The sequence below is a fragment of the Hydra vulgaris genome, chromosome 02, assembly GCF_038396675.1.
Source record: "Hydra vulgaris chromosome 02, alternate assembly HydraT2T_AEP".
NCBI lineage: Eukaryota > Metazoa > Cnidaria > Hydrozoa > Anthoathecata > Hydridae > Hydra > Hydra vulgaris.
In genome coordinates, this window is record NC_088921.1 from 54020001 (window position 1) to 54046259 (window position 26259).

Here is a 26259-nt window from a genome sequence, read left to right on the forward strand (position 1 = left end):
TTTTTATTAAGTTTCAGGCCATAATTTTTTTTCAGACCATTTACAGCTTATTAGGACTAATTACCTGAGCCCATTAATAACATGAGTTATTAATGGGCTCAGGTAATGGGCTCATGATCTCTATCTTGACATATGCTCAACAAATTACTCTCAGTGTTTTAATGCTTTTAGAAATTTTAAGCGTTTTTAAAAATTCTGTTCCTTTCATTTGTTATAGTATATAATATCTTTATATATGTTCTGTATATAATATCTATAAAACTTCAAAAGTTGTTTTGTCTGGTTTTAAAACTATTTCATAAACAAAAAGCTTTATAAAATGGCAAATAAACTTTTTTTAAATTCTCTCTTTTGTTTGTTTGAGTGTATAATATCTTTATATATGTTATGTATATAATATCTATTAAACTTCAAAAGTGTTTTATTTTGTATTTTAGAAAAATCAAATATTATTAAAAAAGTTAAGGTGCCAGTGGTATGATTTGAACCACAGTGCTTTGCTTTAAAAACTCTGCGAGCTAATCACTTCGGCTTCTAAAGTGTAAAGTAGTGTTGTCACGATACCAAAATTACAGTATTCGGTACCGATACCAGTGAAAATCCACGATTCTCGGTTACAATTTCGGTACCAAACCAAAGTTTAATTTAGACTTAATTTGCCAATAAAAATTCACGAATCTTTGTATCAAAGCAAAACACAAAAACATGCTAGCTGAAAAACACACTATTTTTATTAATAAAGTTAAACAATGCCATTCTTCATACTTGTTTAAAATTGTGTTTCAACTTTTTCCACAAATAATAAATGAAAAATTACAAACCTAAAAAACGCAATTTTTATAAATTAAACAAAATATGCCATGACCAACAAGTAATAAACTAAAATATTATTATAAATGTAAAAAAACAATGGCATAATTTAAGTATTTCAAGCCAAGGATTGTAAACATTTAAGTAATTAAATAACTAGATAAATTACAAAACAATAAGCCATGACTGAATAATCACTCTTATTTATAAACTTTAACATTTTTATAAATTAAACAAAATATGCCATAACTGAACAACAAGTTGTAAATTAAAATATTATTATACATGTAAAAAAACAAAACAACAACGGCATAATTTAAGTATTTCAAGCCAAGGATTGTAAACGTTTGAGTAATTAAATAACTAGATAATTAACAACATTTTTCACCCAAATCAATACTGGTCTACACAGTTATTCCTTAAGTTACTTTCTTTGCCATTTCCAGATTTTCAGATAGAAACACAAACATATCAACATGTTCCTGACTCAGTCTTGAGCGTCTTGGGCTAACAATGTACCCTGCAGTACTGAACATTTTGAGTGAAAACTTCGGCGACATCGTTTGCAAATGGGTTTTTGATTATCAATGATATTCCCCTTGTCATCAGCCGCAAATCCAAAATATTTCCACACATGGCTCTTTCCTCCTTTTTTCTCAATCGGGTTTGAACGGGTCTTCGGTACTACCGGTACTTAAGAAAACTTGGTACCGCGACGTTTACATTTTTTTAATACCGACTTGGTACCGAAGTACCGGGTCTTTTGACAAAACTAGTGTAAAGTAAACACTATTTGATAAACAAAAAACTTTAGAAAATGGTAAATAAATTCTATAAATCAAAATTAAGGATATTTTGCCACAATGCAGTTGTCAAATAAAAGTAAAATTGTAAAACTTGATATATGTTTTAATATATTTTATCATAACATAATTTGAAGTTTACATAAGTTACAAAAGTGCTGTAACTCTTTCTTGCTATTACCTCAATTGCAATGGCTGCCGAGAGTTCCGTGTCAAATAAGCTTGAAGGGAAACTAATTAAGTTCCGCATTATACTATATGATAGAATTAATTCAAAAGACTAAAAACCTTTTTATAAGTGTGATATTGTGTTGGAAATATATATATATATATATATATATATAATCATGCATATTATATTTTATTTTAAGTGGAAACCGTACCACTTGAAGTTGGCAAATTAATTCAAAAAGGCCGTTTAGCAAAAGAATTGACACAAAAAGATCTTGCAACAGTAAGTTTTTTTTTTAATTTTCAATAAATTTAATATTTGAGAAACTAAAATAAAATTTTGTAAATCATGTAAATATTTTAAGTTTTTATACAAAAAGCTTTTTTTAACATAATTGATTAGAGATCTTAACAGTATGATATTTTAATTTAATAATAAAGGTTGTAAGTGTTTAGTTACCAGGCTCGGTCAGGAAGCGGGAGCGATCGCTCTCGATTACTGACCATGAAAATAATATTTAGTTGAGAAAAACTGGCCAGGTTTTGTAGTCGTTTTGAGAACATTTAAGTTTATGTTTGTCCGTAAAACAAAAAATATTTGTTTTATGGACATACATAAACTTACGTGGAAACATACATAAACTTGAATGTTCTCAAAGCATCTTGGTGCGGAAGAATAAATAGAATATTCGCGAGCACTAAAAACCCGCTAAATCTACAAACAAACTAATTCTATTGGTTCAAAAAATACGCTGACTAAGTGAAATAAAGTTCTAGAGTTTTCTGTTGAATTGTTTTGAAGATTGTATTTTTTGAAATTAGTTGATATTTCCTGAATAAATTGCTTTAAGATTATACTATCAAACAAACTATTACCTTAATACTATGGCTCATTCTTGGAGCCACATCTGTAAAGCCGTAAATCTTTTAAACTAATATTTTTGTTTGCATAAATAAATGTTATTATGCATAATGTTATTATGCATAAATAAATATATATTTTAAATTGTCAAAATTTTGAAAGTTTATTATGTATTATTGATTTTTATTAGTATATTCTTATTTTTTATTTAAAAAGTATGTATTTTTATGTAAATGTAATTTTGTGTATCTGTTTTTATTCTAATATAATCTTTAAAAGCAATTTTTACGATTTATTTTGTAAACAAAAAGATTTTCAACAATAATTGTATTTTCAATGAAATTGTTAATAATCATCGAAGTTAATAAAACTAATTATGAAATAAACATAAAAGAAGTTTCTGGTTACTAAACACAAACATGCATACCAACTAACTCGCGCTATATATATATATATATATATATATATATATATATATATATATATATATATATATATATATATGTATTTATATATATAAATATATACAATATTGGCAGAATTTCGTTGACAAGTGCCATTTTGCAGCGGACAAAACAAGTGCAACTTTTTTGGTTTGTTTCATTTTCTCAAGTCTGGTCCGTGTCAACGTCACGGAAGTTTTTTAATAATTAAAGGAAGTATCCAGAAGTTTCCAGAAGCATGCAGAAGCTTCTAGAAATTTCCAGAAAAAGCATCTGGAAGCATCCAGTAGCATCCAGAAATATCCAGAAACATTCAGAAGCATCCAGACACATCCAGAAGCTTCCAGAAGCATTGAAAAGAAGCATCTAGAATCTTCCAGAACAGGTTCACACAGGTTCATTTTACTATATAAGAGACATGTAATTCAGTCAGTATATGGAAGTCAATCAGTCAGTATTATCAAGACAGTTAATCGAAGTGAGGTTTATCAAAGTGTTTTATCGAAGAACATCAATACAAAAAGTGAAATACAACAAGTGTTTCATTACATCAGTACAGTCCACATCCAACCAAGACGTTGTGTTCTACAGAGCATTATTGTATCATCACAAGGTAAATGTAACATGGTAAGCCTTGAGAAGCGTGATTATTTATTTTTATTATTTTTATGACTTCAAGTGCAAAAATGGCTCCCAACAGTCTTGGATTGGAACTAAGAAAGAAAATTATTAGCGATAGCGTAAGTGGAATGTCACAAAAAAGTATTTGTGATAAGTATCGCGTGAAAACATGAACCAATCAAGACTATGTTCCAATTATTGTTCTATGGGGAAGTTGGCAGCAAATAACAAAGGTGGAAGACTGCGTTACACCACTTCTAGAGAGGATTCTATGATCGTCAGATCCGTCAAGATGGATCCCTGGATATCATCAGTTGACATACAAAAGCAATTAGAGCTGTCTGTATCGGACTGAACAATCAGACAACGTGCTGTTGAGGCCAGATTGTTTTCTCGATGCCCTGCAAAGAAACCGCTGATTTCACTAAAAAACCAGAAGAAAAGACTCCTGTTTGCTACATCTCATATTGACTGGAATGTGCAGAAATGGCGAACTGTCCTGTTCAGTGATGAATCGAAGTTCAACATCATTGGGAGCAATGGCATTTGCCGTGTACGTCAACTGGTTGGAAAACGCCTCGATTTACGTTACTGCCATAAGACCGTGAAGCATGGTGGAGGCAATGTAATAGTCTGGGGGTGTTTTTCTGCTAAATTTCTAGGTCCAATACATCGAAACAATGGAATAATGGACCGTTTCATGTATAAAAATAACCTGAAAGATGTTATGTTACCTCAAGCTGAATGGAATATGCCAATAAAATGGGTTTTTCAGAAAGACAGCGATCCGAAACACACAGCAAAAGTAGTCAAGCAGTGGTTTCAAGACAACCACCTATCAGTGATGGATTGGTCGCCTCAATCTCCGAATCTCAACCCTATTGAGAACCTGTGGGAGATCGTCAACCGCAGAATTAATCGTGAAGGTGTTCGTAATAAGGATCAACTGTTTGAACAAATCCAAAAGGCCTGGGCAGCAATTTCACAAAGTTTCATTGATCACCTGATCGAATCTATGCCTTGAAAATGCAAGGCTATGATCGACAACAAAGGATTCGCCACGAAATATTGATAGCGAAATACAGCTTGGTCAACATTTTGTCGAGTTGCACTTGTTTTGTCCAGAAGGAAATCAACTTTTTTTTAATACTTTTGATTAATTTATTAATTTTCGTGTACAAATAATGAACTTTGTGATGAATAAAACTTGAAGAACTTTGTCTCTAAACAGTTACATAGTTATTTCTCTAAATTGAAAAAATGCAGCACTTTTATATAAAGAAACTAAATTAGCATTATTTGGTTGCACTGGTTTTGTCCGATACTGTATATATATATATATATATATATATATATATATTTAGAAAGTTTTTAAATATAAAGAAAAGTTTTTAAGTTCTTAGATATTGGTTTACTAGCTCTGAATATTTTCGCTTTAGTTGCCATTCTTACAAACTCTTTGTACTTTAACTTAAAGTTACTTTTTTCTGTTTTAAATACTAATTAAAATTTAAAAGCCCACTCACTAAACATCATCAATATTGTGAGGCAGTTCCGCTTCCTCTTCATAAAGTATTTTTAACCTTTTTGGTTGATTTCTATCTAGTTAATTTAATTTCTACAGTAACTTAATGATTTAATTGTTTGATTTGTTCATCTTACTAAGAAGAATTGTTTTAAATATGTTAAAATTTTCACGCAAAACATAAAATTGTTATTAAAAAATTAACTTATTTATAAAATAATTTAGCTTAAATAAAACTAAAGCTAGTGTTAGTTTAATCAGAATCTTGTTAGACTTTTCGGGGCGGGGGCTATTTTTATATTGAAGCATTTTTATGTGCCACAGCGTAAAAATGACTAAAAAAAAAGTCTTCTTAACTATTTTGGGGCCCCTAACATTGCGGAGCCCGGAACTATAGCCCCCTTTAACCCCAACTCTCCCTAATCCAGCACTGGAAATAAGACACGAGTATATAAATATAAATTATATTAAACTCTTTAATAAATAAAAGAACATTTGTGTCCTTATTAAGCAATCGTAAAGATGTTACCTTATATAAAAAATGTTGCTTAATTTTATAAAAAAATTATAAAAGAGCGATGTTTCGAAAATATTTGTTCTAAACGTAATTTATTTTTTCGCGTTTCAAGTTATTTTTTTTTTCTAGGTTATTTTTTTTGTAATTGTCTCTCATCGATCCAATTAATCTTTTTTGCGCTTTTTTTTTTTTAAATGTTCTCAAAACGACTAAAAAATCTGGCCAGTTTTTCGCAACTAAATATTGTTTCCGTGGTTGGTTATCAAGAGCAATTGCTCCCGGTTCCCAACCAAGCCTGAATAACACTTACAACCTTTGAAAAAGAGTAAAATCACATTTATTTATTTTTTCTTTAAAAATTAAGTACTACTATGCATTAAAATTCAGTATTGATTTCATTAAATACAATCAGATTTAATTACATTAACTACACTCAGAATTAATTTAAATATATGAAGAAATTTATTAGCTGTTCAATTCTTATTAATGTAGTTTAATCTAAAACTTTATTAACTTATTAAATTATTTTTAATTATGTTGAAAGCCAAATTAAAAAAGTTCTTTTTTAATTTGGTCCTATGCATGATAAGAATTCAAAATAATTTTAACATCAATAAAAATTTGGCAGTGTAAAAATGTGAATCATTTAAAGTTTTTAGGTAATGTAATAGATATGAAAAATAAACTTGTTTTGGCATGAAAGCATAACCATAAAGTTCTTTTTTCCAAATTAAAAATAAATCCCCTCCTCCAACCTCTCTTGGGTTTAAGTATAGTCAATTTAAAAAGTGGAGGGACAGGAAAAGGCGTAGCAAAGGTGGGGCAGACATGCCATGAGCAGCTTTTTTTTAGGAGTGACGCTGCTGTTTATGTCATTAACTAAATTTGTTTTGTATTGCTTTTGTGGTATCTATTTTTAATAGAAATTTTCATAAATGTTACCTTGGCTATTTCGTTCATAAATTAGGCATGTAATTTTAAGCCTAATTTACTTAACAAAGTGCACCAATGAGAAGGTAAGTCATAGGACTTTGCACTTTATCTGTATACTATCATTTTGCCTAAGGTTAGCCCTCTATTTCTAGATTTTATCCTTTTCTTGATAGGGATTTTTTTTTTTTAATAATTTTTGTTATATTTTTTTATTGAAGTTCAATTGTTAAAGGAATATTTGACTGGTTTTTCAAAAATAATCCCTTAAATCTAACTCAGCATGTATTGAAGTAAAATGAGGCATATCAGATGAATAGAAATTTAAAAATTCATAAAAATCAGATTTTCATGGTTTCTTAACTTGTATTCTGGACAGTACAGTTGAATTGAATTTGACAGTAACTGCTGCTAGACCTTTATAAACAAACATACCTTTTTCTGGAAACCTATTATCTGCCTCATTAATAAGATGTTCAATTAATGGAGAAGTAATGCTATGTTTAAAATAGTCACAAACTGTATTTGTTGGATATTTATCCCAGTAAACCTGGAAATTACATAATCTAGGTCTCACTTCTTGGATATCAAGACTAAAGCCAAAAGCCAAACTAAAAGCAATAGTATATCTTTCAGTTTTTTTTATTTCTAATAACAAGATTTTTTAGATTATTTCAAAACACTGTGCGGATATGTCAAAAGATTTAGTTTAAAGTGTTACAGAAATTGCATAAAAAAATCCATTAACTGTTTTGTTATAACTAAACTTACAATAAAAGAGAAATCTGTTAATAATCTTAAAAAAGAAGAGGTTTTGGAAGCAGTTTCACTGTTGTATTCCTTTGATTCATTTAATCCCATTTCCTATGTAGCATGAATAACAATTATAAAATTATTTTAAAAAAACATCAAGATCTCTCAGCTTTTGAATCCATCTTGTTCGAAAAGTATCTATTATTTTTCCTGGTCTAGACTTAAATATTTTTGAGACCATTACTACGATTAGGAGATTAGGAGTAAGAAAAATAAGAAATTTCTTTTACTTGACAAAGGTTTTTCACTTTTTGAACTTGGCATGTAGCTGCTATAACTAAACTAAGTCTATGGCTTGCACAATAAACAAAAAAAGCATTATGATTAAGAGCTTTTATTCAAGAAGTAACTCCTTTATATTCATCTGCCATAAATTCTGCACCATCATACCCTTGGCCTCTACAATTTTGAATATCAAGTCCAAAAAGTCTCTTGAAGTGTGTTAAAAGTGTAGTAAATTTAGTGATAGACTAAGACCTGATGTACCAGTCTGGCAATCAATAAATCTAAAGAAATCCTTGCAAATTTCATTATTTGAATCTACATATCTTAAAACAAGTGACATTTGTTCAGTATTTGAACAGTCAATTTCTCATCACAAAGAATTGAAAAAAAAATTGAATGTTTAAATTTTTTTATTAAAACTACCTCAATTGTTTTCCCACATCAAAAAGTTAGTTTTGGGTAGTTTTTGATATAAAGGTTGCATTTTTTGGACAAAAGATGGTTAGCTAATATTTGATCACCAGTATCAACATGAAATTTTAAATGCTCTATGAAGTTACCTCTTCCAACCTTTGTGTAGAAGATTCCTCAATATCAGGATGATATTTGGTATCATCACAATGTCCACGAAATGCTAGATCATTTCTACCAAGAAATTTTATTGTTTTAAATATTGGAACTAATTTTTTTCAGTTTGCAGAAAAAAGTTTTAAACAAGAATTATTTAAATCAACCTCAATAACATTTGGAGTTGCAACGTGAACGTAATGCATTAAATGAAAGCATAGACCTTTTATATAAAACAACTTTTCTCATGTTTTTTAAAATCATGAACAGCATAACTCCATTCTTGATGAGGCTTGAAAACTAAATTTAGTATTCCAGACTTGGAATACTAGCACCTAGCAAAGTAGTTTTTTTGGTTAGCTTATTTTTTGCTAGAATAAGCTAACCAAAAAAGTGGCTGAGCCATTCAATTTTAAATGATTTTTTTGTATTAATAGATATTGGAAAAAAAATATAGATTTAGGACGAAATACTTTGTTTACCATATCTAACAAAATTGCACCGTCTTTGCCAGCGGTTAAATGTTGACCATGGGTTAGATATGTTGAAACATCATATAAAGAATTTGAGTCTTTATATAAAGGAATATTAACTGAGTTGGAATCTAATCACTCAAATATTTTAGAATCTACAGAAGGTTCAAAAGGCAACTCTATAAAAGCATTATCTTTTTTAAAGTTAATTTTAGATTAAATTTTGACATGTTTTGCAGAATTAACTTTTTCTGTAAAAGAAACATCAGAGAATTGTTTTTTATTTGTTTCAGTTTTAGGACTAATAAAGTGTAAAGGATAAGTAAAGATAAAAGAAAGTATATAAAACAAGATCAATTTATATTATTTTCTAGCTGGAAAATATAACACCATTAACTTTAGTAATAGGGTTTTACCTTGAAGCAACATAATCTTGACTATCTTCTTGCTTCGAGATAAAACAATCTGTTTCAGAATTTTCAAGACGACTATATGAATGCACTGGACACTTGTTATTTAAAATTTTCAACTCTTCAGTTAGCTGATTTTTATATTTGCGAATATTTGGCAAATATCTAGCCTTAATTGCATTTGAGACTAAAAAATTCATCTTTATTTCAAAACTCTAATTTACTAGCAAAGTCCTACGTCAAAAATTATGAATGATGTATATCAGGTGGCATATCAGAATTTTGTAAATTTTTAGCAATTTGGAGCAACTGATGCAATTGTTCTAAACTTTCCACAACATTGATTTGTTATTTAAAAACATTCTTTATCTTATTTGAATTTTGTATTTTTTTGCAGAAGGTTTGTAGCAACTGTCGCAATTGTTATTTTAATAAATAGTGATTGGTTTAAACTTCACTTGTTACAAAGCGATAGGAAAAATTTGTAAAAATGTACAAATATGATTGGTTAAAGCCTAAAATATTTCTTCTTTAACCGATTACATTTATATTTAGTGAAGAGCAGTTGCATCAGTTGCTCCAAAATGCAGGAAATTTTGTCTAAGTAATGAATAAGTAATTATAGAGATAAATAAAATCAAGTTTAGATTTGATAATTTTTTTCCAGTTTAAAACAAATTTTACCATTTTTGTGAATATCAGATTCTAATTTCAACTTTAGCTTTTTATTATGAAAAAAAAGTGAAAAAAAGATACACTTAAATTTAGAGATACACTTAAATTTAGAGATTTAAGTGTATCTCTAAATTTAAGTGATAACAAAAAGACTGATGCACGTGCATCAGTGGCGACACCCTAGATCTGCCCCTGTATTGTTTGAAATTCATGAAGTTTACTTTAGACAATTTTTGCACAAGGTAATAGCATAAAATATTTTTAAAACAAAAGTAAAAACTTTAAAGTTTTATAATCAAAAATCAATTATTTATTAGTGTTAGTAGTATCCTAATATTTTAGTTAAAATGGATTTGCTTTAGTTTTAGTTTCAGTTACTTGAGTTAGTTTAGTTTTTTTTTCCTTTTTTTTTTTTTTATAAGAAAATTAACGAAAAGCCACAAGTTATTAATGATTATGAAGCAGGCAGAGCAATACCAAATAATCAGATACTCAGCAAAATCGAAAGAGTTATAGGTGAGTTTACTTTAAAAAATTTTTTTTGTTGATTAATAGGGTCTCAGTGAATTACGATTAAATGAATTAACTTTATTTCTAAAATTATTTATATTTTTTTTTTGTGAGGAGAGATGTAAAAAGAAGCAAAGGGATTATTACTATCACCCTGCTGCTGGTAACATGGGTTTTTGTTTTTGACTTCTTGGTAGTGGCTATGCAATTTTATCTGTTATTTAAGTGTACTCTCTGTAGTCTGAGAGTAATAAGTGTACAGTAGGGTTATGACAAAAAAATAATTTTTTGGCTTGTATTAGGAATTAATAAATACATTAATACTAATTAAGAAAATCACATTTATTTTGTTCAATTTATAAAACAGTTCCCTTACCAATACGCCTGACAACATGATATGTATCATATATTACCAAGAATATTTGTCTCCAAAAGTATATCAAGTTGTTTCTCAAAAAGAGCGTAATTTCATAGAAAGTTTAAAAAACTTAAAGCTTTTAAATTAAAATCAATTTTTTCAAGTTTATCATAATTAGCACTTTTCAGGACGTTTTTTAACAATATATTTTGTTTCATAAATAAATGCATTTGTTATTTAAGAAATTTCTATAAAATTTCACTTCTTCTGAGGTCCAACATGATATACTTTATGAGAAAAATATTTTTGGTAAAATATGACACGTACCGTGTGGTCAGGTGTCTCGGTATAAGCTTAATAATCCGTCACAAAAGGTCATCATTTGCTAGTAGTAAAGTTTCCTAAACTCTTTGATATAAAATAGCCTTTTTTTTTATTATCTTGATTTATTAGCAGTAATGAGGAAACTAAAAAAAACAGCATTATCCCCAAATTGTTTAAATCTTATACAAATATTCATGTTTCAAGTAACTTTATCTGTTGTAATCAAAGAGTCAACAGTTATCTGTTGAATCTTTTGCAAAGTTCACCAGAAATACTTAATTTATCCAAGAATTTAAATTCGTTTTTTATTTGATCTCAATATTTACATGCCTGGATTGGATATATACTTATACATATCAGTTAACCTATTTGTTACAAAATCAGGTTTGAATCCTCTGAATGTTCTTTTATATGCTTTCAATTTTCATCTTTATTATTTTATTTTGTCTTTTTTTTTATTGTTCTTTTTCTTCTCAGGGCTGTACCTTTCGATTTTATATCTGCTCAAATTGACCAAGTTCTTTCTCATTATACTGACGCTAAATCTAAAAAAATAAAAAAAAGTCTTACCCAGATAGTTAACTTTGAGATTTGTTTTTCTGACAATCCAAATCACTTACCTTGACTTGTGTTTCCGTTCTGATCCTAGCTTGTGTTAAGTTCCTTCTTTCTCTTTTAGTTGGTTCAGACCGTGCTATGATCTCACTAAAACTACAGCAGAATCCCATAAACTAGGTCAGGTCAGGTTATCCTGCTACTGGTAACATGTAACCCAGTACAATCTGCTTCATGTCCTGCTACCTTGTAGGATACGCCTTTTTAGGCAAAGGCTAGGAGATGCCAACCCCGACTTTAAACACCCCCTGCCTTGGGGCTCTTGTTTGAGTAAAGGCGAGAGATGGTGTCTCGATAAAAATACTCATCTTGGGCAGATGTTAAATGCACCCTGCTACTGTCTTGTAAAAGGCCTCCTAGGCAAAGGCTTAAGGGGTAAACAGATTCTATCTGTTGACCAGCCTCCAGTAACCCAGTAAACCTCCCTTCATCTATTAGGCTGGCACAAATGTATTTTTAATACATTGTTTCCAGTTTAGGATGTTGAATGCTGGATCTTCTTGACTCAATGCACGGGTTTTGCTTGTGTCTCTGTTTTTATGACTAGGCAACTCATTCTCCCTTCATCTATTAGGCTGGCACAAATGTATTTTTAATACATTGTTTCCAGTTTAGGATGTTGAATGCTGGATCTTCTTGACTCAATGCACGGGTTTTGCTTGTGTCTCTGTTTTTATGACTAGGCAACTCATTCTATTATCTCCTAATGAGGGTAACTAAAACTCAGTTTTATGGTTCTGAGGCCGGCTGGTAGTCAGGTTTTCCGAACTCTGTGGTAGCTCTCAGAGAGGCTGATTCCATCAACAGCTGAAAAATATCAAAGTATTAACAGTGCCATGTTGCGCATGGATGGTGTCCCTGTTTGTACTTTTGGTGTGCATTGCAGAGGCCACATTTGGAGCCCTTTGTTACGGCTTAGGGTTTATTAGTAGTAATGAGGCAATTGGGCAAACAGTGTTCTGAGTACTATCTATGCTTTGATTCAAGTTCTTCAATCAAATTTAAAAATGAATAAAGTACCAAAAACTATAAAACACAAAAAACCATCATCATCACCAAATTCTCTAAACCTATCATTCACTAATATTCGTGGTCTTCGAAGTAACTTTTCTTCTGATAAGTCTTATCTCTTGCAAAGTTCACCAGACCTACTTGCTTTTTGTGAGATTAATTTGAGTTCAGCTGTCTCATCTTGCGATCTTAGTGTTGATGGTTATCTTTCTTTAATTCGTAAAGACTCCAATAGTCACATGCTTGGCCTGGGCATTTACATTTTTAAGAATTCACCCATTTGTCGTGAAACTAGGTTTGAATCCACAGACTATTCTTTTATGTGTTTTCGTTTAGCACCACTTCACTCTATCGCCTTTCTATTTGTTCTATATCGCTCTCCTTCATCTCAAGACTGCACTCTTTTTGATGTTATTTCTGATCATATTGACCAAGCTCTCTCTCTCTTTATCCATCAGCTAATATAGTTGTTGTCAATGACTTTAATGCTCACCACTTTAAATCGCTTGGCTCTAGTGTCAGTGATTCTGCAGGCATTAAAGCCCACAACTTTTGCCTTTCTCAATCCCTAACTCAAATAGTCAATTTTCCAACTCACTTTCCAGACAACTCGAATCATCTACCTTCTCTACTCGACTTATGTCTTGTTTCTGATCCTAGTCAGTGCTCAGTTTCTCCACATTCACCCTAAGGTGCTTCTGATCACAGTTTGATTTCTCTAAAACTAATATTTCATTCTTCTTCATCACCTGAATCCCCCTATCATCGTACTTCTTACAACTACCTTAAAGCTGACTGGGACTCTTTCTGTGATTTTCTTCGTGATGGCTCTTGGGTAGAAATCTTTCATCTTTCTGTTGATGAATGTGCTTCTTGCATAACTTCGTGGGTTCAGGCTGGCATTGAATGTTTTATTCCCTCTCGACTGGTTTTCCTCACACTGTGCTGCTGCGATTGCCAATCGAAACCGTTACTTCCATATTTATCAGCAAAACAATTCTCCAGAAAACAGGCGTCTGTTTATTACTGCTAGAAACCATTGTAATAAGGTTTTGTCTAAGGCCAAAGCCCGCTATTCTCAGGTCATGAAATTTTGTATCTCCTCTCAAAAATTAGGCTCTCGTGACTTCTGCAGAATCTTTAATAGTATTAACAATAAGGGCAAATCTTTAATTCCACCTCTCTTGTATGGTTCAAACTTTGTCATATCACCTAAAGATAAAGCTGAATTGTTTGCTAGAAACTTTTCATCAATATCATCTCTTGATTCCACTAGTTGCATTCTACCTGATATTGCCAACAAACAGGTTGATCCATAGCTTGACATTCATATCACTCCAGCATCTGTATCTGAAGTGATTTCCTGTCTTGACTCTTCTACAGCTTGTGGCCCGGACAACATACCTGTTATTGTCTTGCAGAAGTGTTCTCCGGAGCTGTCGTCTATACTCTCAAAACTATTCAACAAGTGCTTATCAGAGTCTTGTTTTCCAGCCTGCCGGAAAATGGCATCTGTTATCCCTATCTTCAAAAATTCTGGAGAGCGATCTGATTCGTCTAAATACTGTCCCATTAGTGTTCTTCCTATCATAAGCAAGGTTTTTGTATCTTTAATGAACAAACATTTAATTTCTCATCTTGAATCTAATAACTTACTTTATGACCATCAGTATGGATTTCGATTTTCTCGTTCTACAGCTGATTTGCTAACAGTAATAACTGATAAATTTTATTGTGCATTAGATAAAGGTGGAGAGGTTAAGGTTATCGCTCTAGACATTTCAAAAGCTTTTGATAAAGTTTGGTAAGCTGGTCTTTTCCATAAGCTTTCTTCTAACGGTGTATCTGGCAACATCTTTAAGATTATTGAATTCTTCCTTTCCAATCGTAGTATTAAAGTTGTCCTCGATGGACAGCACTCTTCTTCTTATTCTGTAACTTCAGGGGTTCCTCAGGGTTCTATCCTTGGCTCCTTACTCTTTTTAATTTACATTAACGATCTTCCAGGTATTCTCACATCTAAGGCGGCATTGTTTGCTGATGATACTACCATTTATTCTTGTCGTGATAAGAAACCAACACCCTCTGATTGCTTGGAGGGGGCATTTGAGCTTGAAAAGGATCTCACTTCTGCTACAGCATGGGGCTCACAGTGGTTGGTGAACTTCAATATAGTTAAAACTTAATTTCTTTCAGCCAATTGTTATCGCAATAAGTTAGATCTTCCTATATTTATGAATGGTGATGTACTCGATGAGTCATCTACTCTTCATCTTCTAGGATTAACTCTTACTTCTAATCTTTTTGTAAACCATATATCAAATCTGTTGCAAAATTAGCATCTGCTAAGGTTGCATCTCTTTATTGAGCTTGTCACTTTCTTACTTCAGATTCTCTATCTCTATAAATCTCAAATCCGGCCTTGTATGGAATACTGTTGCCATATCTGGGGCGGATCTTCTAATGATGCCGTTTCTATTTTAAACAAGGTGCAAAAACGCATTGTAAACATAGTTGGACCTGCTCTTGCAGCCAACCTCCAACCATTATCACATCGTCGTAATGTTGCTTCTCTTTCTCTTTTCTACAAATACTATAATGGGCACTGCTCTAAAGAGCTAGCATCTCTTGTGCCATCTTATTCTTCTAGTCTTTTTCCTCGAATGTCAGTTCTTTGGAATTCTGAACTTTAAACGCTCGAAAATAAAATACCTTTGCGTCAAATGTAATTAAAATTAAGCGTAGCTAAATATTGTCACCAATATCTTCGACTCTTTCACTGTTTTACTTAAGTTCTATTTATCAATGACTGTTATAATAATAATTCAAAAACATCTTTTAAAGTTCAAAACTTAGATTGTTCGAAAGTTAAATGCCTCTGCCTCAAATATAATTAAACTAACTAAACATTTTAATTAATATCTTCAATCCGGTTAATTTTTGATTAAATTTTATTTATTAAAAATGTTAAAGGTTACCATAAGAAAGTTTACAAGTAGAACAGAAAAAGCAACAGAAAAATACATAATATTAAAAGTACTCGACAAATCTAAATTATCTGTATCTATTCCTAAGAAATATGGCATTCCAAAGCAAACATTGTCAGGATGGTCTGAAGAAATAAAAAGTTCTTAAGTCGGAAGAATTAAAAAAAAAAACCTACAAAAAGAGTGAAGATACCAACACTCTTCTTCAACATTAACTTCGGGGTACCTCAAGGTTCTATCCTTGTTCCTGTTTTGTTTCTTATTTACATTAATAATCTCCCTGACAACCTTACATCTAAAGTATCTCTTTTTGCTGAAAACTCAACTTTATACTGCTGTCTTGACATAAAGTCTTCTTTTCAATCGCTTAATTCGGGCCGATCTTGAATCTGATATCGCTTTTGTAACAGATTGCAGCTTATAGTAGCTTGTAAATTTTAACTCCAACAAAACTCCTTTTAGTATTGCGATAGTTATTTACTGCAAATAACTATTGCAACTGTCGACATCCCTATATTAATGAATGACAACCCTCTCACTGAGTCCTCTTCTTTGCGTCATGGATTATCGTTTGCTGCTGACCTCTCACGGAAACCATATATACATTTGATTGCTAAATTAGCATCTGCTGAGGTTGCTTCTCTTTATCGTGCTCGCCATTTTCTTTCTCTTGGTTCCATTCTCTACCTTGACAAATCTCATTCGTCCCTGCATAGAATACTGTTGTCATACAGTAGCGTGCAAAAGTAACAGGACAAGAGCATAACTTGAGATAACTTTTGAATGAAAAGTTCAATTTCTTTCAAATTTTCACAAAAAAATGATTATAAATCTAAAAACAAATGAATTTTTACTAAAGTTAAGCAATCTAATCTTAAAAGTTCAATTAATTAAGTTATGGGCGTGCAAAAGTATCCGGACAGAAATAAAAAAACTTGAATTAGATTTTTCTTTAAACATTTTTAAAATTGAAAATGCTTTATTTTAAAGTAAATTGCTTTAGTACTTTGTCGGGAAGTCCTTAGCATTGATAACTGCTTGAGAGTGACAAGGCATTGCGTCCACCAGCTTCAAAATCACAATAATTTTGATTTTTCCCCATTCTTGTTTCAGAGTATTCAATAAATCACGTGTACTTGTTGGTTTTCAACCTGAAATTTATCGATCAATGAGCTTACATAGACATTCAATAGAATTAAAGTCAGGACTTTGCTAAAGCTATTCGATTAATCGAATTTCTTTGATTTTAAAAAAGTTTTTGACAGGGGTTGAAGTGTGCTTTGGGTCATTGTCCTGCTTAAACATCCTTCCTCGAGGCATTTTGTCTTTAACATATGGTAGCATAACATTCTTAAGTATACAAAAATATGTACAAAGTACTTAATTTTGTCCATTTTGCCATCAATCAAATGGATAGTACAGATACAATCTCTATTCAAGTTAGCCCAGTTCATATCGTTTCGACCTCTGTGCTTTACTGTTGGTACCTGGTATTTAGGATCGTTTTTATGGCCTTTGTGTCGACGGACTTATCTATTATCAGATTCAAATAACATAAACTTAAATTCTTTTATATAAGTACTTTTCAATTCTTTATATAAATAAAAAGTTTTTTTGTAGGACGTTTTTCAAATAGATTTGCAGACCTCAAAAGACGTTTGATTGTGTCAACACCCCATTTTACATTATAAAGTTCTTTAATTTCAGCATTTACCAAGAGAGCATTTAGCGTGGAATATTTTTCAGGGCTCGAGGATGGATATTTCAGCAGGACAATGACCCAAAGCACACTTCAACCCCTGTGAAAAACCTTTTCAAACCCAAAGAAATTCGATTAATCGAATAGCCTATTCTATTGAATGTCTATGATCGATAAATTTCAGGTCGAAAACCAACAAGTAGACGTGATTTATTGAATACTCTGAAACAAGAATGGGGAAAAATCAAAATTATTGTGATTATGAAGCTGGTGGACTCAATGCCTTGTCACTCTCAAGCAGTAATCAATGCTAAGGACTTCCCGACAAAGTACTAAAGCAATTTACTTTAAAATAAAGCATTTTCAATTTTAAAAATGTTTAAAAAAAAATCTAATTCAAGTTTTTTTATTTCTGTTCGCATACTTTTGCACGCCCATAACTTAATTAATTGAACTTTTAAGATTAGATTGCTTAACTTTAGTAAAAATTCATTTGTTTTTAGATTTGTAATTAATTTTTTGATATTTTAGTGAAAATTTGAAAGAAATGGGACTTTTTATTCAAAAGTTATCTCAAGTTATGCTCTTGTCCGGTTACTTTTGCATGTTTGGGTTGGTTCTTCTAATGATACTCTTTCTTTTCTTAACAAGGTCTAAAAACGCATTGTAAACATAGTTGGAACTGCTCTATCTGCTAAGCCTGAGCCTCTTTCCCATCGTCGTATAGTTGCATCTCTTTCTCTTTTCTGCAAATATTATCATGGACGCTGCTCACAGGAGCTATCATCTCTAGTTCCATCAATTAAAACTCACTCTCGTTTGACTCCTCATTTAGCAAAGTCTCATTTGTTTACTGTATCTGTCCCTGCATGCTCTAAAAAGTTTTATTCGTCTAGTTTTTTTCCCCGCACTTTATCTTTTTGGAACTCTCTCCCATCTTCATGTTTTCCTGACACATACAACCTTCAACTAAGTCGGACATTATATATATACCCCTTAAGAGTCCGAGTTAACGAGATTACTATTATTTCGTACTTCTGCATCAGATTCACCCTTTAAACTGTTTTTTCAAAGTTTTATAGTCGAACGTTTTTATTTAGAACTGTTAGCCGTTGTTTTTGGTTCAAGCATGAAAATTTAATCGCATACCATGAAAATATCGGAGATACATTTTATTCTGGAATCTATTAGTTAATATTTCAACTAAGATCTTACTGTACAATGTTTATAAATAATAAAGCTAATACTTTGGGGTCTTCCATAAAGTACGCACGCATGTATGAGAGGGCAGAGGGGCTTACCCAAAAACGTACGAATGCATACAAGTAAGGGGAGGGGTTAAAGACAATGAGTACGTGCGTAGTTTTCTCTTGTTCGCTATCTATTTTAAAACTTAATTTCTTGATTGTTTTTTATTAACATAAGCAATGATTTTCGCTTTCAAATTTTGCACATAGTTTAATGGTCTAATAAAGGTCCCGCTTGAAATGGTCTAATAAAACTCCCGCTTGAAGCAATTTTTTTTTTTAAGTTAAAAATTGCTGGTGTCTAAAACAAAAGGGGCGAGAGGTAGTCCTAAAATATTGGTTTTACTGCGTACGTACTTTATGGATGCCCCTTTCATAAATACCTCAATACAATCTATAATGCTAAACTAAAATATCAGGATTGCGTCAAACGAACTAGTTATAAACTGATTTCTATATTAATTTTTTATTTCTTGAAATAGTCATTTAAAGTCGGTTATTTTCATAGCTTATCGATGATTCTAATTGTTGAATTATCACTTATTTAATTATTCTGATTGCTTGTTATTTGTTTTTAGAAATGAAGTTGCGTGGTGCAGAAAAAGGACAACCGCTTGGTCCCAAAAAAGTACAGAAATAAAGTTATAATCAATAAATGGTTTCTTTAAATTTCTTTTAAAATAACTTTTTTTGTATTTTCGTTATGAAACTATGCGTCATGAGTGTGAAATAATATGAGTGGGTCTGAAATGAACTGATTTTAAAACCCAAGAGAGTGAGAAGTGATCTGTGGTAGAGAAGCGCCTATAAATTACCCAAAGAGTATTTATGTTTTTTTAACCCCTAGACATTGATTTTGAAAACAACGAATTCAAGTTTGTAAACCATTATTTGTAGATTAAAGAAACACTCGTAAAATGAAAGAAAAAAATAGATTTGTATTCTATACAATAAAAGTTCAAGCTGATGGTCCGAGATTATCCGTTTTAACACTTCAGCTTAAAAGAAAAAGCATCATAGATAAGCCACTATAGATCAACGATTTTGTCTAAGTGTATGACAATTTAAAAGAATTCAACATTTTATACATATTAAAAGTTGAACTTCTGAAAATTATTATTTGGGTTTCGAACCGTAATTTAGTTACGGTACGATTGAAATCAAGAGCGATCAAGAATAGACGTTAATTTGGCTGACCCAATTTTACAGATTTAATAATAGCTGTAAGCTTTTGAGTTTTTGTAATTATTCAAGACTTCCAAGTTCTGATCGGTTAAAGATAAATTAGTTTCTATTGGTTAAACATAAATTAGTTTCTATTGGTTAAGATGGTAGTATGGTCAAAATTCTAAAGTCATTTTTTTTAACCAAACAATATTGATTTGTTTATACAATATTAAAAAACTGCATAAAACATTAAAAGAAAACAAAAAATTAAAATTTTACATTTGGACCCAAGTTTTGGGTCGCGAAACCTAAAAAAATTCAAAAGGCGCTGCGACAAATATTGAGACAATGGCAGATGCTTTAAAACTCAAACTTTCAGTGTTTACTTTTGGTATATAAAAGAACTCATGGAAACAAAATTATAAAGTTAGCTTAAAGCACCAAGGAGATACAGAATATACAACTAACGGGTCAAATTTTACCCCAAAACAGCCCTCTTTAAGAGCCCATAACTCTGCCAAAAAATATACTGCTTCAATGAGTTCATCATATATATTATTACAACTACAAAATTTTAAAGCACCATAACAAGTAGTTCTCAAGTTATTTATCGCACCGTGCTCAAAAATGTCCTTCTGAGAATACAGTAATTTAAAAAAATTAACATCGGAAAAGCAAGATAAATAAACTCTGGTTTTATTTCTAAAGATTTCTAATCACTTTTTGCAATACCTTTATTTTTTTGACATTTTGTTTAATTGCAAAATGTAATACAGTTTTTGCCAGAATTTATACCAAGCTCTAAATAAACATTTAACATACCAGTTAATCCTTCAATTAATGACAGTTCTTTGCTTGCAGAAGTATCTTCATTTTGGGAAAAAATTGACAAACTTGATTTTTTGAAGTGCTTTTTCTTCTTTTAAAAACTCTTGAGACACCAATTTTTCTTCTTCTTAAAGCTTCGATTTTCATATTAATTGATGAGAAATAATAAATTTATTTCAATCTACACTGAATAATTCAAAAACAATAATAAACAATTACACTCTAGCTATATTAAATATCAGTAACTGAAATAGATAACATGTGATCTTATTATGCAAGTCACAATTATAGCAAGAAATTAGGTGATAACACTAAGTAATTTCTCAAAACTTACATAGAAATACTTTCTTCAGGCAGTTCAATAAGATAATATACATGATGTTTACCTTTTTTGCCAAACTGGCAATGTTCTTTCTTCCCTTTACTTCAGCTCTAGTTTAGTTCTAAATTCCCTCTAGTTCAGTTATGAAAGATTTTAAACAATTCAGGTTTTTTAATATTGTTTTAATTTCTAATTCAAACGATATTCTATTAGGGAAACTATTTTTTGATTTTCAAGTTTTCAACAGAAAATTTTTGATTTTCAAATCTTTAAATCTCATCTTCGAAATCATATATTCTGCGAAATATTCTATCATATATTTTATATTAAATATTTGTTTAGCGGTAACAATTACCTATAATAATATATTATACACCGTTTTCTTAAGGTAAAATTGTATATTGGCTTTCACGAAGAAATCTTTTTACCCCTCCTGTTATAATCCAGATCTCTTACATAATTGCGTAAATCAAATTCGCTTAATCAGCGTATACCACAGCACAGTGGGTTATATGGTGGATATGAGTAAAAATATTGAATGCTTTGAAATTAAATTTTGACTTAATTTTTTTACACTAAAGTGGGATGCAGATTTATTTTAGAAAAGTAAAGTTAAAATTTTTTGTCTCCTTAAAAAGTTACAGCAATACTTTTTGGTCTTTGGAAAATTATCATTTAACATTAAGAGATGAAAAGCATACATTGAAATAAATTTTTCTGGCCATTAATAATAGTATTTCATAAAGAAAATTAGATATTTTTCATTAAAATGTTAAATCAATATAAAAACATATCAGTCGTTATCTCAAAAGCGGATAATGGTGCCATTAAATACCATATATGCACAGTGGGCCAGAATCCTATAGTTTTGGAAAAAAGTCATAACTTTTTTTCCTTTCATCCATAGGCCTCCATATTTGGTATGTAAAATAATTGGAAAATTATTATTTGAACGAGTATGATTTTTTGTGGTTGCCATGGCAACCCCAGTTGTATAGCAACATATATTTATGCCTCGTTCAAAAGGATTCTTTTTAGCCAAATGTCTCTAAACTTGGTATGCAAATTAAGTTTATAATTCTAATATGATTAAGCATAACTATTTGTTTTAATTTACAGTCAAACTTTCATACAGGTACACATTTTTAATATTATAAAGATATAAAAGACACATTTATAAACTAATTTCATCTGTGGATGACTTCAATAAGTCAATAACTCCAGCTGGTAAGTTTTTCGTTTTGGTGTGACTTCCTGCTGTCTTTCTCAGAGATATGATAAATGAATAAGATGTACACAGTTGTCGATATAATAAATCTTGGTTAGTTTTCACACGAGATGATTTTCTTGCAAAATGTTCACAATAGTTTTGTCTTTATTACGTGCTTCTTGAACTTCTTCAGAATACATACCAATGGGTAATGCTAAAGTTTTAATAATTTCAGAATCATGGATTAAAATTTTGTCGATTGTGACATACTATACCAATGATAATTATGAACATAAAGTCGAGCTGTTTTTAACCAGAAAGCCTCAAATTTATCAGAGTCAATGTCTAAACCACTTGAAATTGTTGCCAATATAATATGCAAATTTAGAATCAGTTCAACATCAATATTTTAAATTTCTGCAAATTTATTCGCACTTTGAAATGCTCTTCGAGCCGTATTTCCATCATTTGATGTTTCACTACCACCAGATTTCGGAACATCAACTATTAAGCCCATTTCATCTTTAAATCTATTTTGAATTTATTGTTTCAGGGCCTTTACTTTAGATTTATCTTCTACTCTTCTTGCCTGCCACTTTTTCAAAGTCATTTTATATCCAATATGTAATAAACATTCAAAAAACGTATCCAATAACTGCCTGTCATATCCTTTTTCAAAACCATTTTTTCAATATCATTCATTGCTTTGGGACTTGCCCTACATTTAAAAGAGCAGTGTGAACTTTTCCATCAATCATAACAATTTTAACTTTAGCTTTTTTATTGTTTATATCAACTTCAGTACCTTGCAAGTTAGAAATCTCAAGTCTAATGAGATTATCTTTTGATTTAGAAACAGCTGTCGTTTCTTTTTCAAATTTAAAATGCAGAGGTCAATGCAAGAGTACATTGTTGATGATGGTTGTATCAGGATAGCATAACAGCTTTGCTTCCCCAACATCATTATATGGAGGATATATATCAACTCCCTTTTCAACTGCTTTGATTTCGAATATTTTAGTAGGAAGCTTTTGTCAATCTAGCATCTAAAAGAAGACAAAGAGCTTTATCTTTAGACGTTCTTTAGACACTTTGATGACTCTTATCTTTAGACACTTTGATGACTACTCAACTGAGTTGAGTAGTCATCAAAGTTTGTCTTAATTGGTCTTCGAATAAGTATTGATGTTACATTTAAATCTTCAAGAACATGGCTTTGCAGCCATTTTTTATTCTTTTCTTCAAATCGAGCCAAGCTGCTATATGTCTTGCGCCACTTATCTCGTAGATGCGTTATTGTAGTTCCTATTTGCTGCTTGTTGCAATCCAAATTCATAGCATCAATAAGTTTGTCCACAATACTAGAGTCAGATATTTGTAGATTATTATGCTTATGCATAATGAATGCATAGATATCAAAATAATTCATTTTCAGTCAAAAAATACAAAAAATATATTATTCATGAGACATTTGGACAGCCAGACATGGAACAAACTCCAAATATTTATATGTTAATTTTAATGAGATGATTGGAGCTTGGGAACACAAAAAAAAGCCTGAATGTTGGCCCCCTGCATCAACAATGAAACATGTAAAAATCATGTTTAGAGACGCAGCTGACATCTGCCGACAATAGGTAAAATATATATCAATAATGTACATATTGGGCAAGAAATTTCAAGTCTCAAATTTCTGGAGGGCCTTGGACCGCAAAAATATTTCATTATTTAATAAAAATTTTCACTAAAAAAAATGCTTTAAATCCGCCATCATTAGAAATCAATCTATTTGATATAGCTTATGTGCAAAATAATTTTGCAATAACTCATTTGATAGATAATACTTAGTTTTATTTAATTATGTAATAAAAAAAATGAAGTTTTAAAAATCAATAATAATTTTATGCTTATTAGTATCACAAAAAATATTATTAAATTGAAAAAAAAAAAAAAGTTTGAAAAAAATAATATCTTTTTTGTTAACAGCTTAAAATGCAAACGACATGAAATTATGCATTTTATAAAAACCGGATGTTTAAGCTATAAAAATGGCATATAATAATGTCATTTTTGATAATTTTTTTTTTTATTCTTTTTTTCAAAATTTACAAAATAAAAGTTTTTGCTTAGTCTAAATGATCTGAATTATAAGTATTTATATAAAATAAAAAATTTAAAATAAATAGTTCTTAAATTGCCATATTGAGGTTAAAGTCAAAGGATTAGTTTTAGAAAAATTACTATGTACGCTATTTTACTAAAAGAATCTACTAGACAACATTACATTCACAATTAAATCAACCATACTTTTTAATTAAGTCTGTTTGACTTGATTTGTGATTTAATATAACCTTTCAGTTTACATTATGTAGGAGCTTCCTGGCAATAATTACAGCTGTTATATTTCCTCCTTGTCCTGTGGGTTCTTTATAATCTCATTTTAGTCCTGTTTTTACTTAAATAGTTTATTTGTAATTCCGTCTGCAATGTTGCATTTTTGTTTGCCTTTTGTTTGATTCTGTCCAAGTTAAGAAATTTGTTGCCATGTGGACAACTACTTTCATAAAATGATCAAAGCCTCTGAGTAAACCGTGTAAAGTTTAAAGTTTAAATTGCACCCTCAACATTTGAGGGTGCAATTGGACTTGTGGTTCGACCGTGACGAATATCGTAGTTCTTAAGTTTCTTAAAATGAGCTCTTTTTAACTAGAAGTTTAAGTTTTAATTAAAAGTCAAGAGATTTTTTTTTTTTTTGACTTAATATCCCTGTTTACAAAATAATCATCTTGAACTGTTTGTACATGGTCACATTGTTCTTTTGAAAGGTTACATAGATCACAATATACACCTCCAAGACCTGAATAAATATTTGAAGCCTTTCTGTCCAAACTTTGAGTCACAATGTTCATTTTAACATTGTTTTCATCATATTCGAAAATAATTCAATCTTCCTAAATAAATTGTATGTCATTGTTAAATAAAGTAAAAGACTGGATATTTTTATTTGACTCTGTTTCCATTTAAATAATGGTTTAAATAATTTAAATAAACCTTTGATTAAACACGGAGTTTTGGTATTGCTGTTCCATTGTATTACTTTCATGGTTTAGTAAAACTGTATTTCCATAATATTGTTGCATTTATTAAAATTCTAAAGTTGGTTGTAAATTCAAGTGTGTCCACCTAGACGTATTGTGTAATATTTTTAATTGACAAGTTGTTAAAACTGACTTTAAAACATGTTTTCTTATTGTATAACCCTAAAATATTTTACAGCTGCACCCTTTATAATTTCCTTTTTGGTATCCCAGGGTTAACATATAATCATAATTATGAAGTATTTTTAATAGATAAAGTTTGAAATTCTAAGCTAAAAACATGTACAATCTTGTATAACTATCTGTGTGAAATTTATTGCTGTCTTTTTTAGTCTGTTCATGTGTGTTGTTATAGAGTTATAGTATGTTTAAGAGTTCAAGTATGAACTCTGGAGTATTTTTAGGGATAGTGCTTCAAAATTGTACCGTGACTATATATTACTTTCTTATACCAAATGAAGAAATTACTTTCAAATACAGTTAAATGTCGCGTAAATTGCCAAATAAACCGCTGTGCATAGAATATTTTTTAACAAGCCCCTTATCCGTATGAATGACGTCATAAACCAAGACGATTTATTATAGAAACAATCCGAATAAAATTTAACTTTCATTGAAAAATAATAATGATAATAATAATAAAATGTATAAAAAATATTTAAATAAATAGTTAAATAAATATTTAAATAAATAATCTCTTTTTTTTATAACAATATGTAGCATTATTTTTATTTCAATTTTTTTAAAAAGAAATATTTTTTTGTTGGGTTAAATTATTTGACACTTCGTTTTAAAATTATTTATTTTGGTTCTTTTTCAGACCTTGGAGAAAGCAAATTGCCATAGTTTATTAAGTAAGTAAGTATAAAATCACCTCTTTCCATTTTTGGTTGGATTGGCTTTGTAAAAATCATTATTTCGCACAAAAAAAGAAAAGTACTTTACGGGTATTCCGTCATAAATGGAACTCCACAAAATGCAGTGGCTAATGTGCAAGTGTTAAAATAACAACTTACGACTTAATGTTTATGTAAATTA

At 30.4% G+C, this 26259-nt stretch overlaps 1 protein-coding gene across 1 annotated transcript in view; it reads left to right on the forward strand.

The window, feature by feature from the left end:
• LOC100197380 (endothelial differentiation-related factor 1 homolog) overlaps positions 1-19280 on the forward strand; it is a 31643-nt gene extending 12363 nt beyond the window's left edge. Inside the window, exons 4-6 of the mRNA XM_065791389.1 lie at positions 1985-2067; positions 10268-10361; positions 19175-19280. Coding sequence (XP_065647461.1) covers positions 1985-2067; positions 10268-10361; positions 19175-19236 — 239 coding nt within the window. The 3' untranslated portion in view covers positions 19237-19280. The remainder of the gene's footprint in view (positions 1-1984; positions 2068-10267; positions 10362-19174) is intronic.
• The last annotated feature ends 6979 nt before the right edge of the window (positions 19281-26259 follow it).